The sequence below is a fragment of the Lepisosteus platostomus genome, chromosome 14 (genome assembly GCF_059453375.1).
Source record: "Lepisosteus platostomus isolate fLepPlt1 chromosome 14, fLepPlt1.hap1, whole genome shotgun sequence".
Classification (NCBI taxonomy): Eukaryota; Metazoa; Chordata; class Actinopteri; order Semionotiformes; family Lepisosteidae; genus Lepisosteus; species Lepisosteus platostomus.
The window spans coordinates 23,975,048-23,992,157 of NC_142624.1; the positions used below are offsets into that span (position 1 = coordinate 23,975,048).

Sequence of the window (17,110 nt, forward strand, 5' to 3'; positions counted from 1 at the left end):
GACTAAGACCACTGAACAATTATTGTTGTAAATTGTTGCTTTTCGTGAAACATAACATTTTATTGAAAAGCATTTCATTGGCTGCATATCATCTCAGGGTACAATAACATCTTAAGAAGAACATTAAATAGATACAATTAAAAGTATAACGATTACATCACTGGTAATCTGCATCAGTAATCTCACCCTGTTTCTCTAAGAGCTTTTGGGGGAATCCAGAAGTTACCATTTTGTTCAACACTCACCTGCTTTAATGGGTTGACAGTACAAATAATGCTCACCCTAACCCTCACATTTACCATAGGAAATGTGGTACCTTCAGGATTCAACAAGACTAACCCAGATTTATTCCTAAAATAACCTTTTGAGAAGTGTTTATCTTTCAATCTGACCACAATCTTAATTTTCCAGAGCTCTGACTTTTCTCCCTGACTTACTTAATGTTTACTTGTATGCCTTTAATGACAGATATTTAAGCAAAAGGCATATTGAACTTATTAATATTAGAATTAATGGGAATGACTGTGGTGCAAATAATGAAAAAAATGTTTTGTGTTGTGCATTGGCCATTTACAACAATGGTCAATACAAACTATTGTATCTGTTTATCAGTTAATTTTGTCACATACTGTATATTTTCAATCTCTCCCTTGACAGGCTTAATATTAACACATATATGTACACATTTAAAGATTCAGATGATTAATGTGATCCCAAATATTTTCACACATTCACAACTAACAATTTAAATGTTCAGCTCAAAGTTCATATTCTATGAAAAATTGACAGAATAGTGACCTTTATGTGCTATATTATATATTGAGCATAATGATCAATTATACATACATGTACCTGTACTGTACAGTATGAGCTGTACAGTATATATACTACCCTCTACTCAAGAAAACGTTTTAGATGAACCTCCAAATTATTTATTCATTGAACCTGCCTGTCTATGCTGCTTATTGCCTTTATTATTTGTTGAGCATATTTTTACCCAGAATGGTAATTTTACAATTTGCCCAATTCATTTTCCTGCCAAATGCCACCCTTTTCTTAACTGTGCCAACAGCACTAGAGTGAGGACAAAAGTATTAGCAGTTCCTGTAAAGCATGACTGATGAAGGTACCATGCAGAAATTGTGAAAAAAAAATGTCCTTGGAAGTGCAAGCACTTCTGCAGAACAATTAACTTAATTAACCAGACTGCATGAATATTCATAAGGCTGTTAATGTCTCCCACATTCAAGCAGATAAATGTGATGCAATGAATTGCTACTGAAGCATATCTGAAACTCTCATGAAAACTGCACCAACATTTTGGTTCTTTGCCTGAAATATCAAAGAAATTAACAGTCCCCATGAAACATTTTAGACCTGGCAAATTAATTAGAAGCCAAGAGTTTATATGCTTGATATTAAATATGGTAGTGTATGTAGGAATTATCTTCATTAACGGCTACAAAAGGCGGTAAAATTAATTCAGTATGTTTATTTTCTGCGAATTATGGAAGAGACCGTTTTAAATTTTGCACATAGTCTTACGGCAGATTCGTGTAATCTGTTTTTTTTTTAATGCAATCATTCGGCCTTTCAACAGCACAGCTATTTGCTTTGGTTTGTACATCAACATTCTATGACAGTCAGAATTAAGCTCCCACTGCACTCGTTTATCAGTAATTCTCTTACTTAAAACATTTACTTGAACTAGTAATCACTTTAACTCGTTATTATTTTTTTACATTTTCAGCCCTTACAATATAAAATCTGAAAATCAAATACCCCCAAAAAATATAGGAGGAGGTAAATCCTAATGCATTCTAATACAAGTTTCAATTAAAATATATTTGTAATTGTAATTGTGTACTTTGCCACTCCAAATTAGGAACTAACAAAAATTCACAAAAAAATGTATGTTAAACAATACATTCACTGCATGTTTAATAATTTAATATTTTGAAAGATGTACTACATTTAGTTTTACAATTGATATTTATAACCCATCAAGAAGGTATTGCTATTTTTAACAAAATAGCTAAATAAGCCCTCTCATTATAAAAATTCTACTTCTTTAAAAAAAAGAAAAATGTTAATTGTCAAAGCCTGCCCTGCTGATTGACCTAATACCAGTATTATAAATATATTCCTTGGGGTGCACCTATCTTTCTTGTTTGTGACGAACAACTGTTTACAAATAATCCCTGGGGAGGGAGTACTAATGAAGAGAAACAGTGACCTAAGCACGTCCAATTTGCATGGAGTGCAGTGTTGGAGAGCTTCCATCTCACATAACAACAACACTCCATTTACAGCAACTAAAATGACAAGTGAAGGTCAAACTCTTGGCCGAAAATGTAGTCCCTGCTTCTGTATCCTGACACATGATTCTTTTGGCTCATGTATATGCTCTGCCAAATCTGTTCTACAGTATGTGCATGGCTTCATTTTTAAAAGAGTGTTTGACTGATCAGTATCCTGTCACTTGCACAACATACAGTACTGTAGGGAGTGATTCCCGACATAAAATGTTTGTTGCCCATTTCTAAGGAAGTAAGAAGGCTGTTAAAAAAAAATCTGCCTCAAAGCTTGATTCCCTCTATACAGACAGGCAGATGGGATCCTTCTTAAACTTTAGTGGCAATTATAACCTAACAGACAAGGTCACATTTTCTGAGTTTAGAAAACCTTTTGGAATTTAGTAAAAGACTGTTATATCCAATCAGCAAAAATCTGAAGAGATATACTTTAACCCCTTCCCCAACATACACACAAATTTCAAACAAGGCAAAACTTTTAAAAGGAGGATAAAAGATAAAGATTTGGGACAGCTGCAAAACTAAGTGAGTCAGCATACTCTCCACTCACCTGCTGGTATTATGCCGAGAGGAAGTGGTGCTCTGACAGGCGTGAAGATAGAATCTGTATCCCTCCCAGCATCCATCTGGGCCCGAAGAAGTAAACCATAGGCTACCTCACTGGCAGTGCCATCCCCACCAACACAGACCACACTGTGGGACAGCACAGGAAACCTTGTGAGCCCGGTTCAATAACAAAACATGAGTAATGACTGTACTTGCAAGAAATAGAAGGTAAACAGATAATAACATTATAAATTTGTGTCCAATTAATCATTTAACTAAACACGTAATCCTAAAAAGTGCACAAAAAAGGTTAATTCTCTTTTTAATTACACTTTTAAGGTCTAAAAAGGTAGCCATGAAATTCGATACAAAAAACTAAGCAAAAGAACCTGCTTCTTAGTAGTCTTCCTTGAGTTTAATTTTGGCTAAGCTTACAGTATTTAAACACGCATCATATTTCACATGAAAAAAGAGTATATTGAGCAATCAGTATGTAACACAAAATTAGAACACAATGCATATCAGAGGAAGCTTTGGAATATTTTATAGAGGCTATATATTTTTCTTTTATGTAAGGCAGAAAAGTTTAAAATTTCCATTGCAAAATAAATCATTAAAAGGCTGATCCTACTAATCTGTTTAAAGCACATTACCGATAAATGAACACTGAAGAGAAAAGAAGATTATTCTAATTTTAGAAATTATTTTTAACAATACCTAACCAATTGGCTGCTGGATTAGTTTAGCTTCAATGGCCTATAGGAATTAATGGATTACTGGTATTTTGTAGGGATGAAACTGTGTAACCTCAAAGGTCCCAAATGCTGAGACCAATACTCTTAACACAATTCACTGTTGCAACCTCCCTGAGAATTTCATTAATGTTTAAAAAGATTTAAACTATGACATCAATATACAGGACCGACTTTGTAATACATTAATAACATCTGGAACATTCATTAGCAGCTACTGAAATGCATACTGTACTGTATATACCTCGTTTAATATAAATATTGACTTAATGAACATATTACAATCATCATAGCCTGAACAAATTACAGTCATAATAGTCATGTCTGAATACAGATTCATATTTTAACAGTGTTGCACTAAGTCACATTCCAACTACATTTTCAAAATTATTAAACTCTAATATTTTTTTCTTGTCAGTTCTACTCTATTTTTTTCTGTTTTAGTTAGTACATGTACAATAAATAGCATTGCGGGCTGTGTACACAGATTACTGGATAAAGTGTGTTTTAGTGTGTATGTTTGTATACCCTTTAAAGATGCTCAAAAATGTAAAACCTAATAGCTTTTTTCTTTGGCATTTTACTGCAAATCAATCAAAATCATAATAATGCCTACTGTATATAACCTATTAAGCACGAGCAATTGGAAGACTAAAACAAGGGTTTGACCTACACAAGCTTAGTGTCATGTTCTAGTAATGGCAAGAAGCATATAATTCTCATTTGGCCTAGGCTAATGTTCTGTCACTTGAAATACATCCTACTAACAAGAACCAAAGCCATAAAATAATGCTAATTTGCCATATATCATCAGGAGCTCAGAAGGCAGTAAAAATCATGTATAAATAAGAGGTCTTAATTTGAGGTGCTGATAATTAACAGTAATGTGTGACTGCAGTAATTGCTACCAAAGCAGTGGTGCCACCTCTTTAACATTCTTTTTATATTACACATTTTATTACTGTGAAAATTCTTTGTCACTAGCAAGTGCTACTTTATTCAAAAATTAAAAATCTACTCATTTTATAATCAGGAGAATATAAAAGATACGGGACTAATTCAAACCTGTAAAGATCCATCAATGAAGAAATGCTTGGGATGTTTTCCTTTTTTAGAAAGCAAGTAACACATTTTTTAGAAAGTGTTTTCTTTTTCCCCAGGGAAAAGCCCTGACTAAAAGCCACCTTTAGGAGCGGTTTACTTCAGGTTCTGCACAAAAAGAAGACCTCGATTGCACAGTCTCTGATTTCTTCACTTGTCTGTAATGCAGAAGGGCATGGTTCTGCTTTGTATTTCAGTAGTTTGGTTAAACCCTAATAAAGATGGATTAGAGGCGTGATTTGAGTTAGTATGTTTTACCGGCTTAACTTTCATGGCTGAGAGAAAGACAACCTGTTTGTGAGCACGTTACTGTTGGAACCCCCTTGACTCAATGATTTCATGAGGTGTGTTCCAGGGAACTGCAGCAAGGGGGAAGATGGGAGGGTATGAAGGGAGGGATGTGAAATGAAATGGGTAAACTAGAATTGTGATGCAGTAAGTGGACTTCAGATTTAACAGACAAAATCTACTAAAGGAGAATGTTTTCTGTAAAATCAGAAATGCTGGACCTTCCCCTCAGTAACAGGGAAATGCACAAAGAATAAAACACTGTAAAAATAAAGGTAAAAATAAATATTAAATAGGTTTAGGTATAGGAAAGGTGCCCTATAGGGGTAGTTCAGCTGCTCAAGATGGGTGTGGTTTGTGCTTCATATGCTTTTGTAAGTTTTATGCAGTTTGCAAGTTTTATACACTATATTTATGATACATGAAATAAATAGCTTGTACATTCAGGATAAAATGCAGTAGGGAGAGGAACAATTTTCATTGACTGTGTTGTTTGCGATTGTTAAAAAATAGACCAAAGGATCTAGAAAGCATATATTAAGTATATATTTGTCTCCTGTATTAGTGTGTTTTTACCTGAAACAAAATGTTATTTGTGATTTAACGGACATTAAGCAATTGCAGATACCCTTTACCCCATCAGTCCATTAAACTGAGGGTTTTTCTGTATTTATACGTAGGTAGGAAGTGGTTGATATTGGGGTTTGTCTCTCAAACTCTCAAACTTTGTGTTTACATTTAAATAACTAATTTGGTTAAACCAAAGTAGAGATGTGATTTTTATTAGTTTGCTTTATTGGCATGACTTGAGAAGCAAGAAGCAAGTAGGAGCCCATAATGCTGTTACAGAATTTTAAAGTATAAAATAGAATATGAACCAAGATATAGTTTAGATTGAATAAAGAACAGGAGATATCAAAGCTCCGATGGACTCCTTCACAACTTTTCCAAACCAGCTAGTGAGAGTGAAGGTTTGAAGTATGGTGCTCTGAAGAATATGTAGTGCAGTTGCTAGCAGTGGCAAATGCTGTGAATAAGGAGCAAGGAGCTGTTTTGTTCTGATCCTGGGAGTAAACAGGGGATAATAGGAAGCATATATTAGCAGCCGGGCAGATTCCTGTTGGACAGTGGAAAGAGGTGGACGGGGAAAGGGAAAGAGATGAAAATGTGTACAATATTGTTTAGTCAAAGGCATGGTGAGTTAGGATGCTCAACAATGTATATGGGGACAAAAATAAAAGAGAAAGCCGAGCATAGCAGAGTTCTGGGTTCTGGGGAGATTTGACTTCCAAATTGGGATGGAGTTCTAAGGCTTCCTAAGATGGTGGGAGTGCTGGGGTTTGGTTTCCTTCCAGCAGTTGAAAGAAGATGATATCCATGTAGAGTTGTAATGTCTCTCTCTTGCTAAAATGAGCACTTAGTAGTCATGTCATTAACCTACTGTAACTGCTTTATACCATACGGTGTCACAGGAAGCCGGAGCCTAATAAAATGCAAAAGGAACTAAGGTAGACATTTGTTACTTATACATAGGTAAGCATATAACGGGTCAAGATTAGGGTTTGACCTCCCTCTAAACATTCATTTAAAACTCCATTAAAAAAACCAACCAGTGCAATAGAGCACTACCACAGTACATTTTGTATTATACATTTTCATTCTCTTATCTTATTCGAGAACTGATTATCCTCATGAATATGCTAACATTTCAGATAGTTATGATGTTATGATAGTCAAAATGTTCATGTTAGTGACATCACAGTCTCATTGGCTTTCTTAATAAATTTTAAAATACTGGTACTGTTTAATAAAGCTGACAATCATTTTATAGTGCAAATTATGGATTGTTTGCTAATATCTGCTAATAATTTAATCTACTAAAAAATCTCATTACATTCATATTGACATGGATTTTACTGCTTACAGATTCGCCTGGTTTGTAAACAATAGAAAGAGAATATTTTGGGATAAGCAGCTTCCGTGTCCTAACAAGACATACATATGATATCTGGCAACAGATTGATAGATGAAATGTTTTATCTTAATTATTTATATTCATTACCATTTTGTCTTGACTGCACAGATCAGACCTCAGAGGCTAAGCAAGGTTGAGCCCTATTGGTACTGGGATGGGAGACGTCTAAGAAAAATCACTTTGCTGCTATAAGTGGTGTTGGTGGCTCTCTTCTCGGTGGACCAGAATCTCATTATTTCCCCAGTATTGTTAGTGGAGACACTATGCAGTAGGAGGTTTTCATCTTATGGATGAAAAGGTAAATCAAGATCCTGTAGTAGTGTTTGTTCCAGAAAGGGTATTAACAGTGTTGGCTAGACTAAACTCTACTTTGCTCTTGTTTAAAGAGACCATCCTAAAATATAACACTAATTTAATTGGTGAACTAAATTCTCCAATTGCTCTGATCTATCGTGAGGCTCCAGGATGATTATGGTATGTCTACTACATACCGTATTACCTAAATGTGTACTGCAATATCAGTGGTAGTTGAACTGGGGTCCTCTCCTACACAGTATATAATGCACTTTGGAAAACAAATGCAAGGATTTTTTAAAATAAAATGACATTAGTGAGCTTTTAGGTAGCACTGGCAGCAACCTTAAACAATTAAAATTCTGAACATGCAGGATATGGATGTCTAAGTGAGTGATCAGAAACTGAGAAGTGAGACATCCCGGAATTGTTAAATATTATTGATGCTAAATTTGAATCCATACTTTATACATGCAAATTGTATGTACTGTATGCAATTGCCTAGGAAACTAGATACTGTTTCCATTTAATTGTTTTGATTAACTAATGGGTTAATTAGTCCAACAGTTAAGCTTTGTTTTGACACATTTTGTGAGATTTTTTGTAGTGCGGGGTTTATGTAGTTATTATCTTATCCTTGTTTCTTTTTGCAGTTGCATCCTCCTTTTTAATCAAAGGCTGTGCTGGAGTGTGTGCATGCCAGGAGCCTGAGCCATGTCTACCCTGTGCTTCTTTCTTTAGTGGTGGGCAGGTTGTGTTTTATTGGCAGCCCCACTGCTGAGCACCATAGTGCCACAGCAACCCTCAGTAAACAAGGGCAGGAAATATTTAAGAAGAGCTAATTCTGACTTTAATGTAGACACATGGGAGCTATACCATGGCATAAAACCCTAATACCAGCAGTCCTTTGGATGAAGGTACTTTATCATTGCTTCCAAAATAGGTAATTAAAGTCCCACCCGCTGTGGTCATAGAAGAGAAGGCTTTTTTGTCAGAAACCGCACTGCTGTGGCAAACAGTTCAATATTTTAATCAAAGCATTTTGTTCATTTTTGTATACAGCAGTTCTCCCAAATACTGGTTTATTTATTATATTTAAAGTACCGCCTAGGAGCAAAGGCTATAAGAATAATGCCCGGATGCCATATCAACTAGAATAATGCTACAATGATGCATTTGTAAGATGGAAATTGTATTATTTTTTAAATGTATTTTAATTATTTTTGTATTATCAGTAAAGTGCTCTGATATTTGCTTTTTCTGTGCTACACAATGGCTGAACAATCTACTTGAATTAGAGGTAATTAGTAGCCCAACTAGTACTTACCCAATGTGCAGTCATATAAATAAAGCATCAAATGATACCATTACAACACTGCTTTAGTAATCTTCAATTTCGCCTTAAATGCATGTTTTATATGTATAAATTTTTCAACATACCCATCATATTCATCCAGCTTGGATTCTTTCAGAATTGAAAGAGCTTGTCCCTTGTTCTCTGTAACTACAAAGCAGGGATTGTGCATAAGGAAAAAAGATCTCTGAAATGCAAAGACAGGCAATCACTGCCTTTAGCACCTTTAACTAGTGCTTGGCAAATAGCTAGAACGAACATATGGTACAGGCCGTAAAGCGGAATTTATACTTGGTTGTTTGCATTTTTAATCAACAAAAAAGAACTAGTACAAACAGTCTGCCTCCTGAGCTGAGTGGTTCCCCTCATTTATGCAAAACAAGGTCAGTAATGCCCTCAATTATGTTAATTATTTGGTTGTAACCCACATTTAGTCAGTTTATAATTTAAAATTAGTACTCTTGCCTTCACACATGTAAGTACCTTATTTTAGACCCCAAGGAGCCATGCCGAAGAGGGTTTTTGGAGGCTTCACCTATGAAAAATGTCAAGCCGCTCAGCTTTGGAAGTGAAGATCAAAAGGACTGTAGTTATGCGATCACCAAGTACAACAGCCAAAGGTGGATATTGGAAGAAAATAATTAAAAAGGCCACCGCATTCAGATACATGAAACGCAGCCAAACACCGGTGACAAAAGAGAAGGATGCGAGAGGGAGGGTGGCACGTCTACACACCAGAGTCAACATCCTCTAGAGGGTCTGGATCTGTCACTCTGCATTCCCATCTCGGGTGCTGTTTATGCCCTACATGGCATTATAAATGCCAGTGAAGATGGGATGAGCTGGCATGCTGCAGATGGCACAGAGCATCATAACCACATTTAGCATTTTCTAGGGCAGCTCTGCCAGAAGAGACGGCCCAGCTGCATCCACCCATCAAAGATTTCTGTTGACTGACGTGACACTTGCAGATGGATTTTTTGTGTAAGAATGTGCATCATTATCTGAAAGATTACATTAATTTTTCATGGTTGTCTGTCCTGGGTACCAGTGTGGTTCCAGAATTTTTCTAAAAATGATACAATATTCAAACTATTTTTTAAAAGAAAATGAACTAGGAAAACCGCAGAATCACAATTAGAGGCGGACAAATGAAATGTCCTCTAAAGAAATTCCTCTACGTTACTACAATTGAGTATATTCGTTTAATGTCAGATTAAAGCATTTAAAATGTTCAGAAGGCCAGATTACTGCACTTATGTTTATTATTGTGCTTGCTTTTCAAACACCTAAAAATCTTGGCTGATATAGGTTGTTTTAGAGTAAAACAGTTTCACTAATTAAGATTACAATACGAATGTATATGTTTAGAAAGTATCATGTTTAGATATATCCAATTCAACTGCATGTGTGTAAATTAAGTGGTAATTTCACAGCATTTTCAAGAACAGTAAAAGAGATGGAACAGGTCCCAGTTTGTTAATTACTAGGGAGAGAGAGCTTTACGTATAGGTAATACTTAGATGATTGAGAATAAATGTAAGTACATCTGTAAGTTTATTACAAAGTACTGTATAAAGTTTTAATATTAAAAGGTTTAATACACATTTCTAATTTTAAATAAATTAAAACATATTAAGTATAACCCAGCAAGGTTTTTTTAATAGTTTGTAAACACAATTTTCCTCATTTAGCTGAGCTGGTAATAAGAAAAAGAAACAATGTGAATTATTGTTCAAAATGTTTGTGAAATATTATATATTACAGTCCTACAATAAAAATCATGTTAAAGGTTTTGATTCCAGATGACCATGTTTGAAGAACAGGACTGTATTTTAATGCCCCACCATTGAGGTGTATTATTATGTCACACTGCACATGTAGTTCTAACAGCTAACCTGTAGGAGGAGTGTTTGCTAACTAAAACAGAGACCAAACGACACTTTTCCCTTCTTGTATTCATTTGTCATGTACAAAAGTACAGCCTTTATATCCTTATTGTGCACACCCTCTTCAATCTTCCCCATTTTCAGGTTATTGTATTATTTTCTTCTGTTGTAAAATTTCATTTGTTAATTTGTAACATATGGTATAGTGTTATACAACTATAATTACTTTCTCTAAAAGTTTCATAACAATTAGACATACTGTATATATACTGTATATTGCACCTTAACCCAGTTAATGATAATGTACATTAGCCTCGTAGTGAATGCTCAACAACAATTTGATGAAAGTACAACAATATTATTTGAAGGAAACATCTCAAATAAAATTTGAAAATATTTATTTATTTTTATGAAATGTGATTATTCATTGTTATTATTTAAACATTTTGAACCCTTTTAGCATAATTTATATGATTTTAAATGTATGTTTCCTTTGTGCTCTATTACATATAGGATAACTACACCACTTATTTTCTTTTTCAGTCTTTTTGTAGATATTAATTATTTGAACAGCAACAACTCACTGTTTGAAACTTTAAAAACCGTGTAGTTTCACAAATTTCAGGTTCAATAGGGCAAACCACTTCACTCAGCTTGCTCTGACTTGTATTGTGTAGATTTCTGATACTTCTGGTATTCCAAAAAAAACACAAACAAAAGTTAAAATTTCCCTGAAACTAAAATATAGTGATAAATAATACTGATGTAAGATGAAGAACCCAATGACGTAAGTAAGATATTTAATTTCTATTAGACAAAAATACCTTTGATTATTTCACCTGGACCATTCCCTATGTTGACACGGGAATGCATTATTAGAATGGATATTTTATTAGTGTTTAAATAGCTTTGGGGATCAAATACCAAAGTTCATTAGTTACCAAACTGTGGAATCTCCTTTACCATTTAAAATCTGTTCACATACATCAATATATTGCACCCCTCAATAACAGATGGGCAAAGCACCTCCCAGTGGGTCAGGTTTCATGTTATAGAGAGATGTTCTGTGACTGTTTGTCTAAGGCACTTTACATCTCACACTCCAATCTAAACCAACCTCCGTAGTCTAAAAACATATCCTACTCTAGGAGCTATATCAGAATGTACAAAATATTAAGTCAATTTAGACCCCATTTGGAGAGATTAGGTTGATTTTTTTTTAATTAATGTTTCATTGCTGTAATTTGAACCGCGTTTTTTTTCTTTGTCATTTCAACTTCATACTACTTTATAATCTGTATATTCAGGTAGGAATAAACCAATTTAAAATGTGACAAATTATGATGGCAGTGTTGACAAAGCATGGCACAAAACACGGAAGTCAAGAGTTAGAATGCTCCCCCAGTCTAAAAGTAAGGTTTAAAACTATGAATAATTAAATTTCAGATTCATCTTTTTTTTGTTGTTGTTCACTATGTTACTACAACAAGACCTTTATTCTTTCCTGGTGTTTAACTATCATAAATTGTTAAATTTCACGAAAGCTAGGACAAGAGACATACTGTAGGTTTTTTTTTAAATTAAAATTAGGATATGTAATCAAGTGATTTGAGTGGGTTAAGCCTTAGGGTATAAATTACATTAGAGCAAATGTCTCTTGCTGAAATGTAAGATCTGGGGATAAAAAATTTGACATTTGAGCAAAGTCTGTTTTTCTGAACACTGAAACTGCTTTAAAGTTACCAATTTGTTGACATACAACACATTTGCCACTACAGTGCTTTAAGACTTCACAATTTACTTACTGGTGATGTCTGTCTTGATGTCAGCAAGCTTAAACAGAGGTTCAACCTGCTCTTTGTAGATCTGGTGAGCTTCTTTCTTATGGCTGTTTGGGTTCACAAACACTTTCAGTGATTTCGGTCTGTTCCGAAATCCTGTCAAATAAAGAATGGAAGTAAAATATTAAGGATTATTTTGGTTCAGTATTTTTCAATGGTGACCAGGCTCTTAAGCACTTTTTCTATTGTTGTAAACCATACAATCTTCTTTGTGCTTTTCCTGTTGAAAGGAACACAGCTGTTTTTCAAAGCAATAGAACCCTTACTGCATACTTATTTTATTTATTCATTAATTAATCTTTTATCCATACCACTTGCTGTAAAATTATTCTTGGCTTCACAATGAGAGGATTTAGTTTCACCCAGTGGAAAAGGTCAGATGTGCTGTGCTTGTTTATAAAACCTGAATTACTGCCAAGATTTTAGAAGTGTTATGAATAAAAAGGCCCTGCAGTCCTCTTTTCTGTGCACTCTTACACTGCTGTTCATAGATTAACATTTTTAATGCCAATGCTAGTGGTTAAAATCCAATAATTAGCAAAATGTAAGATAGCTCTGTTATTCCTCATGTTTTAGTTAGGGAGATATTCTTTCTCAGAGTTCAACCAATGAAAGGGGGATTCTACAATATTACCTCCACTATTAATTCTCTCATTATTTGAATATGACACCTAGATGACCCATTGAGAGGGCAACTCTGGTCTGTTAACGAGTCTGTACAGAGCACTGATGCACCAGAACCACCTCATCTACTTCACAGCACTGAGCTAACGAGAAAGGCCTTAGGTCATAGTTCAAAAGGAAGCAGGAACCAGGGAAGAACTGGAAACTCTCTGGGGAACTTCGACAGGGGAACGGCTCTCAGCAGGGATTTGACAATGGTGCTGGCTCACAGTTGGCACTGAGATTTGATACTACAATTTTCTCCATTCATAGGCTGCCTAATGCTTAGGCCACAGCAGGAGCAGGTGCAAAGGAGGTTCACTGCTGTTACTTAGGGTCAGGAGGCAAAGACATAAGAAAAGAAAACAGAAAATGTATTAAATCCTTTCAAAAGATATGTTATATGCTATCATAGTCTTTATCTGGATCAGGTGGTCCAGGAAAAATTCCATTCACTGCAAATATAAAATTATTTGGGTAATTTGTAATCCAAAATATGATAAATGTGCTGTATTTATATTATGTAATGATTTATTCCCTTTAACATTTAAAGTACAAATAACATAATTTTCTACCTCACATAAAACAATTCCAATTACAAAAATATGGACTTCAAGGATCCATAAACAGTGGTAACCATAACATTTCTAAAACTAGAGATTTGCTTTTACAATGGCAGATCTTTGTCATACTATACTGCTGTATTGTTGTACAATATAAAATAATACTGCTTAATTTAATAAATTAAACTTTTCGTTAACTTTTAACAGAATTTAGCTCTGAAAGTTACAGTACGATAATTACAGTATGATAATTTCTGTATTATATTTTCTTTTAGGTAGATACTAGGAAGAGGCATTTTTATGATTTTCATATTAAACTCTCAGTTTAAGTGAACATCCAAAGTTTAATGAAACATTATTTTAAGTTTCCAAATTACATTATCCTTAACAGATATCCACTTATTTTTTAACTATATTAGAGTGCTGACTATAATGTAAATAATAACAATACTGCTCAGATTTGGAAACAGAGTTTAGAATTAGTGTATTATTCCTCTAGGGACCTACAGTGGTTTTTGTGTCTGGGGTATAAGACAAACAATTTTAATATTATATAATAACTGCCTTTAAGGACATTAGAGACTCAAGAAAAAAATGTACCATAATAAGTCATTGCAGTATGTTAGCAGAAAAGAACTTTCTGTATAACTCCTCTAGTCTTACACTGCACAAAACTTCTATTATGTTATGGTAAGAAAACTGTGGTTCAAAATGTGTCAGAACACTTCAAATTGTCAACAGTGTACGTAATATAAGACATTAATGTGCTGTGTGTCTATGATTAATCAATCTTCCTGTGGCTTTAGAAGAAAAAAATATGTCTTATTAACCATTGGATTCAATCTGTAAATCCACATAGAATTATCATGTTTAAATTCCAATATTGGTAAGCTCAAATCAGAATAGAGAGGGGAATTCAAAACCCGTGATACAGAAAGATTCGCATCAGCAAACCTATGTTACTATGGCACATAATCCTGCATTCGTCTTCAGAGAAATCTCCTTCTGCTCACTGACACTGAGGACTGATGAAACTGATGAAAAGCGAGATGGGAAGGAATATTAAATTACGAGAAAGGCTTCAAAACTTTGTTGTGGGTACAGAATAGGTCAGAATCAGGAGCAGTTAATGTGCAAGTTAATTTTGAATTTCCATTCAATGTAACCCGACATATTCACACTTCTATTTAGCTAAAGTAAAGAATCAAGATTTAGATTTAGGTTTATTCATTTGAAAAAAAAACCCATCACAATTCATCTACATCTACAGCATACTAACAAATATGTTTTGGCCATACAAGGCAGAAAGTATTCTTAACTCAAATACATTTTTTTCAAAGAAAACTAGGATTATTTTTTAAAACCATACTGACATATCTCTCTTCTTAATTCCAAAATATACTGAAAGTACATATAGATTCTTATGGTTTTTCTTGGTTATGATGACATGAGTGTGGGAAGCTCTTCTTTTGAGAAGAATTGCAGGGACGCTCTATCTCTTCTTGCTTTTATTGTCTACATAAAAGTTTGCTCATGTACTGTAGATCATTGGGATAGTTTGAAGTTTTTCTGGGCAGTAAATTAATCTGTTTTTGGCAGAGTGTCTTTTTACAGAATCACCACAATTAGAACTAACTTGTTTCACTTAGAAAATTATTACTTTTCACTAAGGGACAGGAAAATAATTACCTTCTCATCACTACTCAAGCAACATTAACAATAAGAGGGTGCAATTTACAAAAAAAAATCAATTGACAGCCAATCTACATGCTTTATTTTTTGTTTTATTCCCCTTCAAGAGCTTTTTTGCTTTTCCAGAATGTTTGTACCATTTCAAAGTGCAGAATATTTTTAACTGCAGTTAAACAAATTAAGGAGGTGACATATTACTTCTGAAAAGCATTAATTACCTTTCAGTCTGTGGTTTGTTAAGAATAAAACAGTTACAAAGAAAATATGGGTGCGATGTCATTTTTCAGACAGCCGTTAATTACCTGCACATTACCTGTCGTTGGAATCCACTGAGGGTAAATAGCTTTTAATCTTTATTTGTGTCTTTGAAATGAAGATACTCTATCTGAATTCAATAATACGAATATATAATTAATTATATACATTAATATATGTAGCCATAGAAGTATAGTAGCCATAGTAAAGGCATAGTAATGGCCATAGTAAGGGCTTTTTAAAAAGTAATATTTGACTATTTATGAGAGATTTGGAAGGCCAGAGTGTATATTTGGTAATCCTTGGAACAGATGTCTTCGTTTTCCATAAATATCCCTAGTTTGTTGGCTCCATTAGCTCAAACTGTCGAGTGAATTTAGAAAGTAGGCCAAGGACAACTGTGTGGGAAAGGTCAGGGCAATGATGAGCAGGGTTCAGGAGGGTCATGAAAAGAAGGGAATTAAAGACATACATGAGATAAAGAAAATGTCTAGGCTAATGGCAGGGTGTCTATTTCTTCAGCAATACTTTAGTGGTTGTATGCCCTCCATAAGGAGGTGAAAACTGAGAAATGTTCTTAGATCTTCTGCCAACAAGTGCATCTGGCTTTATATCATAAATTGGCATTAGCATGCATTAGCTGTGGGGGAGCCAAAAGCTTCTCACTTTCTGTCCCCTCAAGCAGGGGACACTGTAGGATGTGGTAGATAGGACAAGGGATGATCAAGGATAAATCAGAAGAATGATGAAAAATGATTCTATTAACCTATATTTTGTTTGTGTGTACAGTATATTCACTGTTTAAACATAACTGAAAAATAATCATTCATAGAAGAAAATTAAGATGGTAGTTTAAAGTTTAGAAGTTATTATCAGGTTATAGATCAGAGGAAAAAAAAACTATTAATATTGATAACCATCATTTTATTTAAATTATGACTGCCGTGCATGTGCACATACAGTAGACACTGGGTAGCCCTTTCATTGTTGCTGGTAAGACTAATGAAGTGGAACCTTAAACAGCTGATGTTCAACTCGTAATTAAAACAGAATTTAGCTTTCACTGTTGTGCTCATGTACTGTGTATATTTTATCTTTATTTATAAATGGTGGCAGAGATGGCAGCAATTTTTCTATCCAAATGGACTATTATCAGAAAGAACAATAATTATATATTGTATGCAGGCTTAAAATAAGGGTGGATTGTTATGTGGTTGACATCATAATTCTGAATTTGTGCACCAAAACTGACAGAAAATGATTTAAGAAACATAAAAAGAATGTGAAAAAAAACATTTTCTTTGCTCTAGAAAAGAGATACATGCAATATTCCAATAAAAAGTAACTGAATTCATAATTACATAGTAAATCTATGGTTTCTTAAAAATGACCTGTAAACAAATCATCTTAGTGTTTGAAATGTAAAGCACGAAACTAGGAACTAGCATAATCAATGTTTCCAAATGAGTGTACTGTAACTGTAAGCAATTATGATTTTGGTTGTGTTCTATACAGTATATAGTATACAGGACTACAGTACATGCATCACCCAAAAGTAATAACCTGTTGCCAGAAATAGTGA

The 17,110-nt window shown here is 34.2% G+C and overlaps 1 protein-coding gene across 2 annotated transcripts in view; it reads right to left on the reverse strand.

Moving 5' to 3' along the window:
• cerkl (CERK like autophagy regulator) overlaps positions 1-17,110 on the reverse strand; it is a 50,466-nt gene that overhangs the window by 11,633 nt on the left and 21,723 nt on the right. For both annotated transcript variants that reach the window (XM_088605159.1, XM_088605158.1), the window contains exons 3-5: positions 12,320-12,451; positions 8,712-8,775; positions 2,866-3,008 (exon numbers count right to left, since the gene is read on the reverse strand). In XM_088605159.1, coding sequence (XP_088461285.1) covers positions 2,866-3,008; positions 8,712-8,775; positions 12,320-12,451 — 339 coding nt within the window. The remainder of the gene's footprint in view (positions 1-2,865; positions 3,009-8,711; positions 8,776-12,319; positions 12,452-17,110) is intronic.